Source organism: Paramisgurnus dabryanus, chromosome 2 (genome assembly GCF_030506205.2).
Source record: "Paramisgurnus dabryanus chromosome 2, PD_genome_1.1, whole genome shotgun sequence".
NCBI classification, from domain to species: domain Eukaryota; kingdom Metazoa; phylum Chordata; class Actinopteri; order Cypriniformes; family Cobitidae; genus Paramisgurnus; species Paramisgurnus dabryanus.
Window position 1 is genome coordinate 55,803,781 of NC_133338.1, and position 19,801 is coordinate 55,823,581.

The 19,801-nt window shown below is 39.4% G+C and overlaps 1 protein-coding gene across 1 annotated transcript in view; it reads left to right on the forward strand.

The window, feature by feature from the left end:
* The window catches only part of LOC135743920 (macrophage mannose receptor 1-like), a 68,750-nt gene extending 62,081 nt beyond the window's left edge, over positions 1-6,669 (forward strand). Inside the window, exons 29-33 of the mRNA XM_065261824.1 lie at positions 5,263-5,379; positions 5,459-5,620; positions 5,707-5,739; positions 5,917-5,949; positions 6,168-6,669. Coding sequence (XP_065117896.1) covers positions 5,263-5,379; positions 5,459-5,620; positions 5,707-5,739; positions 5,917-5,949; positions 6,168-6,388 — 566 coding nt within the window. The 3' untranslated portion in view covers positions 6,389-6,669. The remainder of the gene's footprint in view (positions 1-5,262; positions 5,380-5,458; positions 5,621-5,706; positions 5,740-5,916; positions 5,950-6,167) is intronic.
* The last annotated feature ends 13,132 nt before the right edge of the window (positions 6,670-19,801 follow it).

Here is a 19,801-nt window from a genome sequence, read left to right on the forward strand (position 1 = left end):
AATGACTCAAAACTGATGTTCATGGACATTTGTAATTCGTTATATGCAGAATAAAATACTTAAAATGTAACAAGCACAAAAAAAATTCTCCAAGTGAATAATCATCCTCATTCAGTGCCTTCCAAGTATTCTTACATTTATGTACATTTAGTGATATACACTTTCTTAAAATACCTCTGAAGATGTCGATCACTACTCTCAATCTTTCATGGTCTGTAAAAAGCACTAATAATCGTGACTTCCTGTCTTTGTTTGCCTGTGTTCGGTAGGCTTTGGCTTGTTGCTGTTGCAGAAATTTTATTCTTGCCCTTTCCTCAACTGACACTGCATTTCTCTCCAGTACTTCAGCTAGCAACCATCTGAAGCAAAAACATGTATCCCTGATTAATTAATATGCCAAATCCTAGTCAGAAAGTCAGTAAACGTCTCAGTTACATATGTAACCCTCGTTCCCTGAAGGAAGGGAACGGAGACGTCACGTCGTGACCGACAAATTGGGAACCGCTTCGCGGGTGACCTATCTGCTTCGAGAAACCTTTAAAACGCCAATGAACTTGGCATGCAGATAATTGCATCTTCCGGCGCCGCACAGGTATTTAATGAGCGGCAGGTGCAGTTATCAAATCAGCTATTTTTTGCTGAGAAAGCTGGACAGAAGGAAAGGGTCCGGCCGATATCAGCAGTGGAACAGCAAACTGTGGCGACGGGACGTGACGTCTCCGTTCCCTTCCTTCAGGGAACGAGGGTTACATATGTAACCCGAGACGTTCCCTTTCAGTTGGTCACTACGACGTAACGTCGTGACCGACGAATTGGGAATCCCTAACAAAGCGCCACTGAAGCTGACCCTTCCAGTGCCTGCGTAAACCCTCCGACTCTCCTCTTTAAGGAAACGGAAATGGGGTTGAAGCAGAGGCCGGTCACTACTTGTTCCTTAACCCACGATAGTGACTAGGCGAACTGGGAAGCGAACTCGTCAGGCGGGACTAAGATCACTGCGGAAAGAAAACCCTCTAGGGGTCTACCACTAAGGTGATGGATAAAAAGACACGAGGTCTATAAAAAATACACTCTCTTAGCAACACTAGAGAGGCGCAGAACGAACTCCGCTAAGGGAAACATGGTAAATCAGAAACTTTCCATGGAAATACTCACAAAGAAACCACTAGGGGGCGCAATGTGGGCGCTAGCCTCACCCAGATAGTCAAGGATACATCTAGTGAGAGGCTGGCAGCCGATGCTCCGCAACATCGGCCACCAAGCGGTGGAGAAGACAAAAAACATTTTTTGTAACGTTTTTGCCTTGATGGCCTTCCATAATGGTGCGGTTTTTGCGCAGCACCAAAAAGAAAGGCTCCAAGCCGACACAGTTCCTCGATGTTCTCACTGATCTGACGAGAGAACTCGAGAGGATACCGGCTCAACACGAACACCATGGACAAGTCCCAAGGAGGAATAGAGGGAGGGCGCGAAGGATTCAGCCTCCGTGCACCTCTTATGATAATGACTAATGACCAGATCGTGCTGACCCACAGATCTACCGTCTATGGGTACGTGATGCGCGGATATTGCCGCGATATCTACTTTAATGGTAAGTGGTGACAGCCTCTTCTCCAAGCGGTGCTGGAGATATGAAAGCACAATACTGATCGAGCATTCCCGGGTGTCCTCTCGTTGAGAAGTACACCATACAACAAACAGGTTCCATTTCAGCGTATACGCCTGCCTCGTAGACGGCGCTCGCGCTACAGTGATGGTGTTAGATACCGCCTGGGGTAAATCACCTAAAACCTCCGCGCCCCGTCTAGAGACCACACATGGAGGTTCCACAGATCGGGGCGAGGGTGCCATAATGTGCCAGGGAATCAGCCAGGGAGGGACTGTCGCGAGGAGAGTGAACTCTGTAAAACCAATTCCTAGTTGTCCGGTACGGCGCAACTAATAGAATGCGCTCCTCGTCCTCCCTGACTTGCACAGTGTCTGTGCAATAAAGCTTACTGGGGGGAAACCCCGCGGCCAGCTGTGTGCCAGTGCATTCACACCAAGTGTTCCCTCGGATAATGAATAAAACAGGCGACAATGGGTTGTCTCTGAAGAAGCAAACAGAAGCTGTTGTATTTTAAATAGGCCTATAGGCTCATAGGTTTTTGGTTAAAAAAATTCACAGCACCCCCTGTTCAAAATGACTTCCAGCGGCCCTGCCTTGACGCTTTGTGTGTTCGACTTTAAATGGTGCGGCGCTGACTGGTCGGTGTATGACATCAGAGTACCGCGAGAGCAAAGGTAAAGTCGGACCATTTGTAACATTTCGACTTGCTCTCGCGGTACTTTGATGTCTTCGTTGCCGAACTGTCTGCGCAGCGCCACATAGAAACGCCCTTTGACTCTTTAAGGCAAAGTACCAGCAACATGAGAAGTGGTGGCACGCAAAAGAAAGTGAAGGTACGCAGTACGCTAAAATATAAAGTGTCTGTACTGCGAGCACTGGTATAGTTATTTACATCGTGTGTTGCTCTTTCACCATTGTGCACCCGCGCACTCGCTCTGTAGTTTGTAGCTCGCGCTCCGGCTTCGATAAACAATGCCCGTTTCTCAATACCAAGTAGGGGAGAGTGGGGCAAAGTGAGCCAGTGGGTAAGTTGACCCACCCCCTTTATCTAGGCAACCATACAGATTTGTAGCCGTGTGACCACAAATACAGGTAGAAACCATAATTTATATTTGGCTATGTTAAAGAGAAGGACAAATTAAAGAGTTATGATTAAAGTATGATTTTTTTTAACAAAAAAAAACAGTTTTTATCCTATCAAAGTAAAATTTATACATACCAGGTATAAAGGCTGTTATGTTAAAGTAGATTTATCCAGGTCTAAATATTCATACCATAAATATTGGTGATAGGCTAATGTATAAAACAATGTGAATGATTTAGCTAAAGATTAGCCTGAATTACTAAACTAGGCAGTTTCCCAAAACGGTGGCTGTGGGGCAAAGTGAACCAGATGGGGTAAACTGAACCAGGGGTTCAACCCCACCGTGAGGCACTGTAACCATTGAACATGTTTCATAACAAAAAAAAAAAAAATCTGTGTAGTTTCGCACAACTGATTTGTTCATTTTTAAACATTTTAGAAAACATATGCTAAGACATTACAATATTAATTAATTTTTATGCATTTGGCGTTTTGCAGGTCCACACTGAAAAAACAAACATACCACTCAGAAACGTCCATTGACAATCTCCAAACAATAAGTTGTTCCTCAAAATCTGTATTTTCATCTGATACAGACTCAAACATGAGTGGATGACATCAGAGTACCGCGAGAGCGATTTAAAACCAACCTCCTCCGCTTTATTTCTCGTGGTACTCTGATGTCATCTGCTTGTCGGTTCTTGTGGCGCTGTGACTCTTGAATCAAGGTGGTAGGTTGAAGGGGACCGTTTTTTTTTATTACCAGCTCGTTTTTTCAAATTTACCCGCGCGGTAGGCGTGCTTATTATAGAAAGTGACGCGCTCGTATTTTTCAAGCGCATTCGCGGCCGAAAGTGCTTCTGACCGTACGTTAATTTGCAGACAAATAAATTTTGCCTGCGCCGGAGGCCAGACCTGCCCTCAAGCCGGAAATCCGGCCCCCGGCCGAAGTACTTTAAGCCCTGAGAGCATCCTGCGAGCGCTTGACAGCCGCACCATGGCGGCGTCAGCCCTGCAAAGGCGCGGACAGCATTCCCGTAGAAACGTCAGTTGTCTCTGCAATCCAAGAGGGTAATGCTCTCACAGAGAGAACAAAAACTCTCCACGAACGCAGCCTCGGATTGCTTGATGCCTAAGCACGAGGACAGCGCTCGTGACCTTCACTGGAACCCTTAAACCTCTCGCATTCAAGATCGCACGGACGAAAGCAATCCTGAAAAGGACGCTGATCTCCGAATAAACGAGAGAGTGGCTGTCTTTAAAAAGACACAGAGCTCTCACGTATCACTCTATTAGGGAAATCACTCTTAAGGTGCTCAGCTGATGATGCGCACAGGGAGAGGCAACGCACACACTAAACTCAAAACAGAAAATATGCAGAGCAGTGGAATACTGCGAGCGTCCGCTGTGTAAGTACTGCTTGTCAATCAACTTCAGCAACCGTTCCCAGAAGAGCAAGTAGCTTCTCAGTAGCAGATAATGCCGGCTTTCGAAGCGCAAAAGCTAATTTCCATATTTGCACCTGCTGCTAAAGGCACCTGGCGGGGCGGCGCCAGCATTATGATGCAAATATCTCAGTGACAAGTTCATTGGCATTTTAGTAGTATACGAAGCAGATTGGTCTCTCTAACCGAGTTCCCAATTCGTCGGTCACGACGTGACGTCGTAGTGACCGACTGAAAGGGAACCGGCGTTACAGTTTGAAGCTCCAAACTTGCCACTCAGAAACGTCCATTAACAATCTCCAAACAATTGATTATTCCTCAAAATCTGTATCTTCAACTGATACAGACTCAAACATAAGATCTGTTTACACACACACAGAGCTACTGAAGGAGAAACAGCCAATCAGAGCAGAGCTCAACATTATTATTCATGACCCTTTCAAATAAGGTAAAAATAGACCATTTCATTATAAAGGCAAATCCTAGGGTTCTAATGGACATGTAAAACTGACTCTGGATCATTTTTGCCCTTAATAAAGTCACAAACCTTCTGTGTAGATATCAGAGAATTTAACAGACTATTGCATTCTTTGGCACCTATAAAACAATTTTTTTTAAATATTAAAAGCATTTACATACATTTATACCACAGGTCTGTTGAATGCTGTATTCTGATTTGCTGAGAAATGTTCAGTGGGTATGCATTAATTTCTGATAACCGCACAACTAACTTGTCAAATGTCTTAAAAATAGGCACCAGAGCAATGTTTGTGGGTCCTTTGAATTATTTGAAAATAATGCACACCCGCGGTGTAACGGCACTCCACTTCGCGTTGTGCCGCATTGCACCTTGGGTGTGCATTATTTTCTTTTAATTCAATGGCCCATCTTTAATTATTCCTTACTTAAATCAGACAAATGCAGACTGAATTCACTCATTTTGAGACCAAACTTTACTCCTCACATCTGAATGTATGGTGCAATAAATGGACAAATGTTTTAATGTTACTGTGTTGTTGTTTTTGTTGTTTCTCATCTTTGGCAGCTGTAACATTCAGAACTTTAGTTTAAAGGCTGAATGATTGTTTTTAAAAGCAGATACAGTGAGTTATCTGTCATTTCAGGTGCATCTTTAGTGAGTATTGAGGATCCAATAGAATCACAGTTTATCCGACAAAACCTGGAGATCCTGCAGGATGAAGTCGAGTCAGTCTGGATTGGACTTCACCGCAGTCATATGGGTTAGAACGAGCCTTCATCTAAATCAATACAACACATTTAAAATCACAGAGATATTGAACTGATGTTTGTGTGTGACAGGTGATTGGATGTGGATTGATAATACGGTTGTGGATTACACAAACTGGAAACCGGAGATGTGGGATGATGCTGAAAAATGTGTTGAAGTTCAGTCAGACACTGGGATGTGGAGCACCAGCAACTGTGATTATCAGAGAGGTTATATCTGCAAGACTGCTAAAGGTCTGACAAATACACTTACAAATAATCTGCATTAATATCACATCACCTTACTGTATGTTAATATCTACATGTGTCTTTATTAACAGTTATACCACCAACAGAGAAGCCATCAGTCTCAGGTATGATGAACTACATCTGCTGGGTTTATTTATAACATGTGAAAAGTGTTCATGAGTTAACAGTACTGAAACAACACATCTATACTGTTAACACATTTAACATGTTTATCATCTTCTGTCAATGTTTATTTACTTGAAACAACACTACATTTATGTGTACTGTTTTTGATTTTCCAGTTACACCAACAACAGCGAAGTTATCAGTCTCAGGTATGATGAACTCGATCTCGGTCACGTTTACACAACAATGATGTAGTAAAATCATGTTTTATACTATTGTAATAGGCTGCAAATTAACTGAAATGAGTATCTATTTTGTCATGACAGCTAAATATATGTCATTTTTTAAGGAGGGGGGTATACATGGTTTTATATGGTTAATTTATTTGTTTTTTTATCAGTAATATGTCTTTAATGTTGTTTTGCAGATATTCAGACAGATAAGAGGTCTCATGGATCGGCTGGCATCGCTGTAGGGGTCGTGTTTGTCATAATCGCTATCGCCGGTCTTGCTGGGTTTTTGCTCTATAAGAGAAATCCCAGGAGTGTGATTGGACGGTTTGACAGCAGATCCTATAATAATCTCCCTGAGCCTCTTGCAGTTTTTGATAGTAAAGAATCAGCTGCCAAAATTGAAGAATCAATATGAATAACACATAAACACACACAGCCATTAGTTTAAATATAATGCGCAACTACCACAATAATTATGCTCGGGGCTGTCATGCACCAAAATGTTTTACGGGGAACACCTACCCTTCATACTGTTATCAATATTATTAATGTCAATTAAACATCAAAACCTTTTATACGCCATATTCTTTTATAGGCTACACAGACAAAAAGAAAAACATTTAATGAACGACTTTACTGCTATTTTACACATTAATGAAAAACTTTTACTTTTTGTAATAAAACATTTATATTCTTCTTTTGAATTAATGTGCAGGTTTTTTGTGGTAACACTTTACAATATGGTTCCATTTGTTAACATTAGTTAACTACATCAGTTAACATAAATTAACCATACTTCTACAGCATTTTAGTCTTTGTTCACGTTCATTTCAATATTAACCAAAACATTTTTAAAGGCCCACTGAAGTGCCTTGGAACGTGCAGAATTATTTGATGTAGTGACGTCATTTCCACGTCACATTTCCCCTTTTAGAAGAACCAATAGCGTTTTGTTTATTACACAATCCAGCAAAGCTTGTGCGCACCACAGTTGTATTGAAATAAAATCAAATTGATTCCTGATTTAGATATAATATATGTTATCACCAGTGCTTTAAGTGACCCAAAAGAGGTGCCGGTACTCTATATAATTTTTTTTGTTTGTTTTTTTTGCTGATTCGACGACGACTCATATTGAAGGGGTTTTATATTCAGCAGTCAACGACCTTGTGAAAAATAATAAATCCTTTTATACGTTTTTGGATTTGCAAAAGGTAAATATGTGAGTAAAATTTTCAGCATGGTTAAATGCCAAAACTAGTTGTTCAGATAGAAATAGATTGAAAAAAACTTTAAAATGACACCAAGACCATGTCTATGGGTTCAAGAATAACAAAATACTGGCCATTTGAAACTAGAAAGTCATCACTTTATTTTGTCCCATTGTTTTCCATTTTGCGGATGGTAAAATTCCCGTGTGCGTCGTTCAAATTCATTGAAATTTCGTTCACTTGTAGTTTAGCAATTAAACTAAATGTATATTACAATTTCAAGAATGTTTTACTCTGCACATCATCTGATGAAATCCGAAGTTGCGTCAAGGGGAAACAAACTGACAGCCGGGACAGCGGAGATTATCACGTACAGTACATACAAAAGGGTATTGAAAAAAGCTTGCGTCTGACCTGCAGCTATCATTCTGGCTTGGTGGGATGTCAGCCAGTGAGTCCTCTGATTCTGACCTTGTTCTTTTACTACTCGGAGTCTAAAAGAAGGAGGGCATATTACTGTAAGTGTTCATTGTTTTTTCATTTTAACCGAGGAGCTATGGTTGCGCGTTTCACACACAAGCACACACACACCTCTCGAGTCCAGACCACAATGACTGACAGCGGCAAAAGCGACTAATTCGCTTTTAACTTGTAAACGTAAGGGTGTATGGGTAATGTAGCGTTCCGGTACGCTAAAAGCATATAAATGTGTTTAGTTCTTTAACACGTAAGTTCCCTGCTGGTTTTAGCTGGTCAAGCTGGTCTACCAGCCTGGGGTGTATTCCAGAAAGCAGGGTTAATTTACCATCAGATTAACCCTGAACTTTGGGTTGATCAACCCCAATCTTGCTTACTCAGGGTATATCGGTTCCAAAACACAGTTTAAGAGTTTAAGAGCATTAGCTTATATTTTGGGTTAAGCTGAGTTGTTTCTACATTGTCTCAACTCAACTCAACTTTTATTTATAAAGCACTTTCAAAACCATTAAAATGGACCAAAGTGCTGTCCATAAGTGTAAAACAGCTTTAAAATTACACATAAATTCCAATAATACTAAAAACAAACAACAAAACAAAACATCATCACATGACACCACAAATCAAACACATAATCACTCACAGTTCCCAGACCCCATCAGATACCGAACGCTTTATAAAATAGGTAAGTCTTCAAACCCTTTTTAAAAGTCTCCATGCTTGGCAGGGATTTCAGTGGTAGCGGCAACTCATTCCAAAGTGCAGGGGCCGCAACAGAGAAGGCTCGATCTCCACTACGCCTCAATCGAGATCGAGGGACGGTTAGCAGCATATACTGAGAAGATCGTAATTGGCGTTGAGACCGATATGGGATCAACATATCATTTATGTATGTAGGAGCTTGATTGTGTAATGCTTTAAAAACAAACGTTAACACCTTGTATTGGATTCTGAATTTAACCGGTAGCCAGTGAAGGTTTATCAATACAGGTGTTATGTGATCACGTTTTCTTGTATTTGTTAAAAATCTCGCTGCAGCATTTTGAACATACTGAAGACGAGTAACCAGTGATTCACTTATGCCTAAATAAAGAGCATTACAATAATCTAACCGGGTTGATAAAAAGGCATGCAGAACAATCTCCAAATCATTATATAAAAGGATGGGTTTTAATTTGGTCAATTTCCTCAACTGAAAAAAAGATGATTTCACGACGCTATTAACTTGGCGATCAAAGCCATTTCAGAGTCAAAAATTACACCGAGATTCCTTACATGGCTACACATATTACATACATTTACATTTACATTTAGTCATTTAGCAGACGCTTTTGTCCAAAGCGACTTACAAGTGAGGTAAACAATAGAAGCAATTATGGCAACATAAGAACAGCAATACATAAGTGCACTGGAAATAGTCTCATCAAGTCCAACACAATATACATAGCCAAGGGTATGTTAGTAGTTTTTTTTTTTGTTTTTTTTTTAGATAAAGAGGAAGGTAGATAGAGAAAGAGATAAAGAGAAGGGTTACTAAATAAAGATAGTAAATCTGTAATTAGGAAGTTAGGTAATGATGGAAGAGATGGGTTTTTAGCCGAGTCTTAAAGATAGCTACAGTGTCAGCTGATCGTGTCACGACCGGCAGATCATTCCACAGTTGTGGGACAGTTCCTGAGAAGGTACGCGTTAGGGTTTTCTTCCCTTTTTGAGATGGTACCACAAGTCGTCGCTCGGTGGCAGAGCGCAGTGATCGAGAGGGTACATAAGGCTCTATAAGCAAGCGAAGGTAAGGGGGTGCTGACCCAGTGGTGGTTTTAAAGGCCAGGAGCAGAGCCTTAAATTTGATGCGGGCTGCTATAGGAAGCCAGTGTAACTTGACAAAGAGAGGAGTGACGTGCGCCCTCTTTGGCTCATTGAAGACCACTCTTGCCGCTGCGTTCTGAATCATCTGTAAGGGTTTGGTCGTGCAGGCTGGAAGTCCTGCCAGTAGCGCATTGCAGTAGTCCAGCCTGGACAGGACAAGAGCTTGGACCAGGACCTGCGTAGCATGCTCATCTAGGAAAGGTCTAATTTTCCTAATATTGTAGAGGATGAATCTACAAGAGCGAGCGGTGCTGGCAACATGCTCCGTGAAGCTAAGCCGATCATCAATGACCACTCCCAGGTTTTTGGCCGTCTTGGAAGGCGTGATGGTCGAGGAACCTAGCTGAATGGAAAAGTTGTGCTGAATCTTTGGTTCGGATGATATGACAAGCAGTTCTGTCTTCGCAAGGTTAAGCTGGAGATGGTGATCCTTCATCCAGAGTGAGATGTCCCTCAGGCATGCCGAGATGCGGGCAGAAACCGTAGGATCATCAGGGTGGAACGACAAGTGGAGTTGAGTGTCGTCTGCATAGCAGTGGTAGGAAAAGCCATGTTTCCGAATGACAGAGCCCAGGGATGTCATGTATATCGAAAAGAGCAGCGGTCCAAGCACAGAGCCTTGAGGGACCCCGGTATCTAGACGTTGGGGTTCGGAGACGTCACCTCTCCAGGATACCCGAAATGACCTATCTGAGAGGTACGACTTGAACCATAGAAGCGCTGTGTCAGTGACACCCATAGACATGAGAGTCGACAGGAGGATGCGGTGATTGACCGTGTCAAAAGCTGCAGATAGATCCAGTAAGATATTATTGGTCAATAGTCCACAATTTCCAGCCGAACTATTCCCAGGCTGTTTATTCCCAAACATAATAGTCTTATCATCATTTAATTGTAAAAAATTATTTGCTAGCCATCCCTTTACCTCAGTCAAGCACCTATGAAATTTACTTAGTGATATACCACCATCACACTCCAATGGAAAATACAGTTGTAAATCATCAGCATACAGGTGATAATTGATGTTATATTGCTTAAAAATGGAACCAAGGGGTATCATGTATAATGAAAACAAAGTCGGACCAAGAATTGATCCCTGAGGAACGCCCCAAGAAATTGTCGCTGATGCAGAGACATGGTTTCCAATTTTTACCGAACATGTCCTATCGTGCAAATACGATGAGAACCACTTAAGGGCCATGCCATTGATCCCTACATAATCTCTGAGGCGCTCTATTAGAATTGTATGATCCAGGGTATCAAAGGCTGCACTTAAATCCAACATCATTAAGGCAACATTTTTTCCAGAGTCTATACCTAACAAAATATCCTTAGTCACCTTTAATAAAGCTGATTCTGTGCTATGTTTGGTCCTAAATCCAGACTGAAAAACATCCATTATATTATTTTCCATCAAAAAATCTGTTAGTTGATTATGGACAACTTTCTCTAAAATCTTATTCATAAAAGGCAATTTAGATATAGGTCTAAAATTTTTAAAATCCTGTGGGTCCAAACTCATTTTCTTTAAGACTGGTTCAATGACAGCATGCTTAAACCCTGTTGGTACAATTCCTTGAGATAAACTACTATTGATAATCAATAGTACACTGGAACCAATAGTGTCTACAACTTCTTTAAACAACCGCGACGGGAGAACGTCATTTAGTGAGGAAGTCGGTTTTAGGTGAGTATTTTTTCCAACTGCGGTAATGTAATCGAATCAAATTTACTTAAACAATGAGATGACTTAATTTTATGAATTATATCACTACCAACAGGCCTAATATTCAATCGGATAAGAGCAACTTTATCAATAAAATATTTTAAAAATCTGTCACACAGGTCCCTAGACGGGGTCGGGAAAATATTAAAAGATGGCCTCAGTACCTTATCTATGGTTGAAAATAATACCTTTGGATTGTGTGCATTATTTGCTATAATTCGTGCAAAATATGAAGATCTAGCAGCTTTAACAGCGTTTTGATAATTAGATAGAGACTCTCTAAGAATATCATAAGATACTTGCAATTTATCTTTCAGCCACTTACGCTCTGCATGCCGACAAATCCGCCTCAGATTCCGCGTCACATCATTTAACCACGGTTCTTTTTTAACTTTTTTACTTCTCTTATTAAAAGGTGCAACGTTATCTAAAATCTCTGAACAAACACAATTAAAAGAATTGACCAATTCATCAGGACCCACAATGGGCAAAGATGTAGGCTCAATTTGAAAGTAGGCTCAATTTGTGGTTAATAAAATAATAGAAACAAAATGTATTAGCCTTTTAACCTGGTATTATCAATCAAAAATCTAGTGTGATATATGATATTTTGAGATTTTACTTTTTAAAGGTCTGTTTATTGAAGCTGTGCTAATTTGCCTACGCTATCCAACATAAAATTAATTTCACATTCATTGTTTTAATAACAGTTTGTTTTATTCTATAAGGGAATTCATTTTATTTAAACTGTTTGTTAATTTAAATGTATAAAGTTGGTTTTAAAATTATGCCATAGCCTAGTGTTCTTTATTTATAAAGCATACAGTTAGTTCATTTGTTTTTTTCTTTAAATTTCATTTTACTTTATTAACATTTAGTCTTTCTTTATTTAAATCTACCCTTTAAAGTAAAAAAGTAAAGTAAAAATATTTGACCTGCGCGCCACAGTTAACAGTGCCAACGGGCAATGTTGGGGGGGGGGCTTTGGCTTAAGGGGGCCCGTAATTGTTTTGCATATGGGCCCGGGACTGACTTGCTACACCACTGATCTAATATAACCAAATATCTCAATTTCCTTTTGGCTTTAAAATTATATCTCTGGAAAGCAGCTGCAAAAGGCCTATTTTAAAGAAAAAAAGGTGAATTATAAAAAGACTAACTATAGATCAAATGTAAAGAGGGGGCTAAGGATCTGAATTGCATGTTTAAGAAATAAATATCATATATGATATATAGTGTAATATATATTTATAATTTTATTTCATTGTGTACATGATTCTAACTGATAATAGGAGATCTCTGACCACTCTGCCATGTCTGTGATTCAGTGTCACCTAATAAAGTCTCTGCTTCACTTGTGTCATTCTGTGGGTCAGTGTTAAATGCACATGCCTATCAGAGACTGCAGGCAGGTGTAACTTCTGTCCATCAGTAAGTATTATTATAGGCACCATGTGTTTCTATTTGTTACCCATTTACTGTAACATTGCAACATTGTCACAAGTAATATATGTTAAGATATCTGCCTCAATAATGACAATGTATTTGCACACATATTTAGACTCACCAGCTTTATGTTGAGAAAGACCACGATGAAGCTCCGCTGTATGTTCTGGCAGGGTCGGCAGCACCACAAGTAACTTTCTTTCGAGAACTGCAATCTTTTGTAAAAGTCTGTGGCAGTTTGAGCAGCAAGTTGTTGAATATTCCTATAAATATAGTTTCAGGAATTTGTAGTTTTAGTGTGAGTGCCCAATTGTTTAGTTTGAGCACTGTGCTGAACTGCTGGTAGTTGAATCAAAAGATAAAAGCGAAAAAGCAAAAGCGCAAAGCTTGTCCCTAGCCAGATCGTAACAAGCAATAATCTATAATAATACAGTATGAATTTAATAAATACAATAGTAATATAACAAATCCAGCAGACCAATCAAACAAACATTATATTGTTCACCTCATCTTACCCTCCACTTAATAACAGTACAAAGTAAATAAGGTATAAAGAAAGAAAAGAAACACAAGAAAGGAAAAGGAAAAAAATAAAATAAAAAATATTCATGGACTTAAATATTTGGTATATGGTTACACTTATAATTGTCCGTAATTCAAAATTTAAGTTGATTTTTAAAAGTGGAGAGACTATTACACTCCCTTAATTCATTTGGCAGACTATTCCAAAAAATTGTGCCTCTGACACAAAAGGCTGTATTTCCAATCCTACTTTGTCTATATTGAACTATGCAGTCCCCTCTGGTGGTTTCTCTAGTTATTCTATTAACCTTACCTTTCTGTTTTATAAACTGGCACAGTTGTGGTGGAGCAAGCTCACGGAGTACCCTAAAAACAAGACAGGCATCAGCAGAGTGTCTGAAGTTTTCAAAGCTAAACATGTTGTACTTTTTGATTATGTGACAATGATGATAGCTATTACCCTTACGGTCCAGTGTCTTTAACTCTTTCACCGCCAGCGTTTTTAAAAAAAGTTGCCAGCCAGCGCCAGCGTTTTTCATCATTTTCACCAAAGTTTAATGCCTTCCAGAAAATGTTCTTCTTTAAATATATAAACATACAATATACCAAATGAAAGAACAGACCCTCTGCTTTCAAACAAAAAAAACGTTTCATCCTACCTTTAGTGGTTCTTTTGCAATCAGCTTTTGAATATGGGTAGGTTTTTGCAAAAACACCATATTTTGAGCAAAAAGCAGATATAATTCCATTTTTATGACGGACTTTTCATAGAGATCCCATTCAGAGCGATCTTTAAAACAGACACGGACATGCAGCAGCTTGCCATAGAGCAATACTTCCGGTTTTAAAAAGTTGTGGAAGGGCGCCACCTGGTGGATAATAGCGGTATTGCGGAAAGACGGAAAATCTCGTCATTGGCGGGGAAGCGTTTTCTCTTAATTGACGAGATATATCGTCAATGGCGGGGAAAGAGTTAATGCCTGTTTATAAAGTGACTCCTATGGTTGCAATGTTGTTTTTTTTGCTTGCGACCAACTAGTTAAACAGTAAGAAAAATGTGAAATAATCATAGCCTGCAAGAAAAGCTTTGGGGCCTTCATTGGTAAATGTAGTCTTATTTACTTAAAATTTGCCAGATTAAATTGAACAACATTCGCAAACTTTTTTACATGCTTTTTAAATGAGAGTTGTGAATCTAGGATGATTCCCAGATATTTAAAGTCAGATACCACTCTAACCATCTCTTGATAAACAATTACCTCAGGGTCAGAAGTCATAGTAATTTGTTTTGTAAAATACATACATTCTGTTTTACTTATGTTCAGATGTAAGCATGAATTAGTTAGCCAAACAGATACCTTGATCATATCCTCACTCAATTGGTGTGCAGCTTATTGTTTATTTTTAGCATGTATGTAGAGGACTGTGTCATCTGCATACATTTGTAAATGTACAGATTGACAAACAGTGGGCAGGTCCTTTATATAAAGCCTAAACAGAAGGGGGCCCAGAATAGATCCCTGAGGAACACCTATTTTACAGTTTAGATAAGTAGATTGAGTGTTGTGTCACTGAGCAAGACACTTAACCCCTAGTTGCGCCAGAGGCGTGCAACCTCTGACATATATAGCAATTGTAAGTCGCTTTGGATAAAAGCGTCAGGTAAATGTAAAGACTTTTTTTCAGTGACTGTAAATGTTGGCAGTGTATGCAAAGCTGTCTGGACATCCACCCATCCATTTATCCACTACTGTAAATGTCAACCCACAATGAGGTTAGAAAGAGTGTGCCATAGTTGTACAGTCCCATTATTTGCTGATCTGCTGATTTTTGCAGAAGAAAACCAGGAGGACTGAAACTACAAAAGAGGATCCTCTAAAGGAATCTTCTGATTCAGATGCAGCAACTACTGACTCAGTCCAGGCAACTCACGAAAGCATAAGCTGCTACCTGGCCACACATAATATCTTCATGAAAATGTACCACACTTTCTCAACAAAACTCCAAAAGTGTGTGTATTTTGCTTAAAGGAAAATTCTGGTGTTTAGCACTTTGAGTCCCTTTTCTGGTTTGTTTTGGATGAACTAGAGTGGTGGACACCAGAATTTTGACAGAAAGTCCTGTCTTGAGACTCAAAGTGCTAAACATCAGAATTTTATTCTAAAAATCAAAATATCTAAAGGGATGACAAGACTTTTGTCAGTGACTATACATGTAGGCAGTGTATGCATAGCTGTCTGGACATCCACTCATACATTTATCCCCTATTGTAAATGTCAACCCACATTGAGGTTAGAAAGAGTGTGCCATGGTTGAACAATCCCATTATTTGCTGATCTGCTGATTTTTGCAGAAGAAGGCCAGGCGACGTTATCGCAAGATGACTGAAACTACAAAAGAGGATCCTCTAGAGAAATCTTCTGATTCAGATGCAGCACCTACTGACTCAACCAAACTCCAAAAGTGTGTGTATTTTGCTTAAAGGAAAATTCTGGTGTTTAGCACTTTGAGTCTCTTTTCTGATTTGTTTTGGATGAACTAGAGCGGTGGACACTAACATTTTGACAATAGGTTCTGTCTCGAGACTCAAAGTGCTAAATATCAGAATTTTCTCTTAAAAACCAAAAATATCTAAAGGGATGACAAGACTTTTGTCAGTGACTGTACATGTATGAATTTTGTATTTGTTAAATAATTTCCTCATAAATGAAGCATGTTGTGGTCTGAAGTTAAAGTTTGGCATTTGGACGCTGTGGCTGTGAACCCACATCATGTACACAATTCATGTCCATAAAACAGCTTTTAAGCTAACTGTCCCATTACATTTGGACCTGAAATACATTTTTACATATATAATAACATATCCCAATATTTATGAAGGGGACTGTGTGTGTATATATATGCAGTGTTGTAATGTAACGATGTAAAAATACTTTGTTACTGTACTTAAGTAGAAATTTCACGTATCTGTACTTTACTTCGCTATTTAAATTTATGTCAACTTTCACTTTTACTCCACTACATTCTAGATAAAATGTATACTTTTACTCTGATACATTTCCACTAAGCATATTTGTTACTCGTTACTACAAAATAAAATCAGAAGAAATGTGTGCGACCTCAATAAGGGAGGTTTTGGCGAATCAGTGCTTCTAGATTGCATTACTCACGCTCCGCACACTCTATTTCACGCACACTCTATTTTAGCGTAGTGTTGCCAAAGGATAAGGAAGCACAACTGTAACTGCAATGAAAGCAACTACTGGAGGACCTCCCGTTATCGTAATCGACCACCCCGACGATGAACAGGGTGAGAAAGCTAACGTTATACACCCGTGGCCGTATTTGTAAGAAATGTTTTTGTACATTGGAATTAAAGATTCCCGATTACCGAATAAATTGCCTCTTATGCCTACCGAAAATCACTTACAATTTGTCATTTAAAAAATCTCCGTCCAACCTGAAGAATCACATCAAGGTACGTTAAAATAATAGTTATTAAGTAAAGCCACAATGTCAATGTGATTCAACATTAGTTATCATAAGCCGTATCAGATAATTATCTGTCTAATGTGATGGCCAGGCGCACATGTTTAATAAACGTCAACGTTAACGTTACACCGCTGATTTTCCCATGGATTTATTTAATTCAGAGAAAACTCTCAACTGAAACACGCTTAACTGTTTATGGTAATGTTATAGCATAACTGCCGGCCGAATATTCTCTCCGGTAGGCTAATGTTAGATTGAGAAATATTTTTTTAAAAACTGCTATGTTAATCAGTGGCAGGTTAGAAAGAAAGTGTTAAGGACTGTATTCACGTCTTCAAAAGCATCATACGTTTTGTCAAACGTGAGATTTCCTTTTATGTTAATTAACTCAAAACTCAGTGGTTATATGAAAATGTTGTGCTAATGTTATACATTGTGAATGTACGCTTGCATTGTTGATCAAAGTCACAGTGCTTTCATTGCCACACAACGAGTTGGCATTTTTTCTTAGTAGAGCAGCTAACTTAAAGGGATACTCCACTTTTTTCAAAAATATGCTCATGTTTTGAAAGAAATAAGTTATTATTTATTTTTCATTTTTACCTGAAGTTCATACAAAAGTGAAATTTCTGCTTTTTATTTGATGTCAGCTCTAAAAATATGCTGTTTGCTCTTTGAACTTAAGAGAATTGTGCCTGAAAAGTCCTGGAAAAAACAGATTTTTATTTGATGATTGAGATTAAGAAGATAATGGGAACCCTGAATATGCTTCACTATAAGAAAGCCACAATAAAGTTCACAATCAAAGTTCTAACCGCTTGCTTTAAAAAAAAAACTTTTTACTTTTACTTCAAATACTTAAGTACATTAAATATCAGAAAATTATTTTTGATACTTAAGTACAGTATCAGATACTTTAAGACTTTTACTTGAGTAATATTTTAAAAGACAACTTTCAAGTCTGTTTCTAATACAATACTTGCACTTTTACTCAAGTATTGCTTTCTAGTACTTTATACAACACTGTATATATGTGTGTGTGTTTGTATAAGCAACTCCGGGAAAGCGAAAACACAGTGGAACCACAGGTAAGCATTGCAGCTTTTGATAACGAATTTATCGTGACGTGAATATTAAAACACGTTATGAGATATCGCCACTGATATTTTTATAAGCAGCATGCAAAAAACATCTCTCTGACACTAATTTTTTTTATAGTAGGCTACTGACAAGAACAAAGTCTAATAATAAGCTAGTGCTCGTATCGCGTTAAGATTAAATGGGAAAGCAATAGTGACTAGTGATGTTAGGTTCTTGAACGAATCGTTCTTTTGAGCCGGTTCTGACGGATGAGTTGCTGACACTGCGTGTGAATCACAGAGGATTTGAACGAGCCTGATATGTGAAGTTTCTTGTTTTATTAGTTTCTTGATATACTTGTTTTATTAAAAAGCTTTAGTTTTAGTACGATTTATTGTGCATGCAAATCATATTGTAGTTGTTTAAGGAAGACCAATGAGTTTAAAAGACAAGTTTATTTATTCTTTATACTTACACATCCGCAATTGTGCATCAGTGTCTTTTAGGAATCTTATTCAAGTTGTAGACTAGTCAAAACTGGTCAGTTGTATCTGGCATTTACGATCCGCGATTGAAACTGTGACCACAAACATTACTAACTTGTGAATGAAAGGCAATAAATCAGCCATGCCTTCACAAAAACAACTTTTTATTTGCATGTTTTAATGTGTTGACACAAACGACTTTATTTGAATGTTTTTTAGAATGTTATTAGAAAATAAATGCGTAGCAATGTCATTTCTTGATGACGTCAGGATGGTCACCAGCATACCAGCACCAAAACACAACATATGCTGGTCTTGCTGATATGAACAGCATGGGATGCTGGTGCTAATGCTGGTTTGGTGCTGGTTTAGCTGGTGCTAATGCTGGTTTGGTGCTGGTTTAGCTGGTGCTAATGCTGGTGCTGATGCTGGTTTAGCTGGTGTTCACTAGCAAACCAGCACCAAAACACAACATATGCTGGTCTTGCTGTTATGCTGTTTTTTTCAGCAGGGTATAGACTGAAAATCAACTCACCCTCATTCCTTGATAGTTTCAGCATGAATTGAACATTGCTTAAACTTAAGACAAACATCAACCAACGCCAACATCTTCTCTAAGAAGTTCCACAATCTTCACATCTCTCTCCAACCAACTCTTCCATCTACAAAATCCACACCCCACCGCAGAGCCACAAACTAAACAAGGAAAGATCACAAAGCTACATCTCTACTCACCAAAAGGTTTTCCATCCTCACAAGAGCAGTTTCGTCAGACCGCAACAGCATGCCTTCAGCCTGTCCAGGTTGTGATCAAGATTCTGCCGCCAAGCCTTAATCATTTTTTTCGCTCCGAAGATCGCCGCAAAGCAGCCTGCCATGCACTGCACGATGCAACACATCCCAGCGATACAGGTTTCCCATCCTGCTCAAGCATGTTTTCGCCAGCGGCGTTATAGCCCTGCTTTCACAAACCTTTCCGTCTAATTTCTAACCCTTTCCCCTGTCTGTGGCCTGCGGCTCCACCATCGGGCTCGAGCACGAGGCTGCCTCCGCTAGCAGCGCATGCCCAGATGCCCCTACCTTTTCCCCCTTGTTTTCTCATAATTGTAAATCAAACCGGTATGACATACATACACAGCACACATTAATTTGTAACTTACATCATGTTGCCAGTTGCGCAATAAATAACTTCAAAGCCACATGCACACTGGCAGTGGAAGCAGCTCCTGTTATCCAACAGCTACATTAATTTAATTCCATACTGGGAAACACGATCGTTTTACATAAGGAACACAACCTGAGCCCATATTGATTCCTGCCCCGCATCTGCAGGTGACACAATGATGTTGTTCCGCTGGCTCGTGTACGTACCCTGCTCAGGGGTGCTTTTCCCGAGCAATGGCATAACGCGCTGCTAAACCACCATACCGTGCATAGTTGGAGAGGCCAGCTTGCTTGTCATGACTATTTCCCTAAAACATAGCAACCTTGTCGCACATCCGTCGCTGAACTATGTTGGCTCA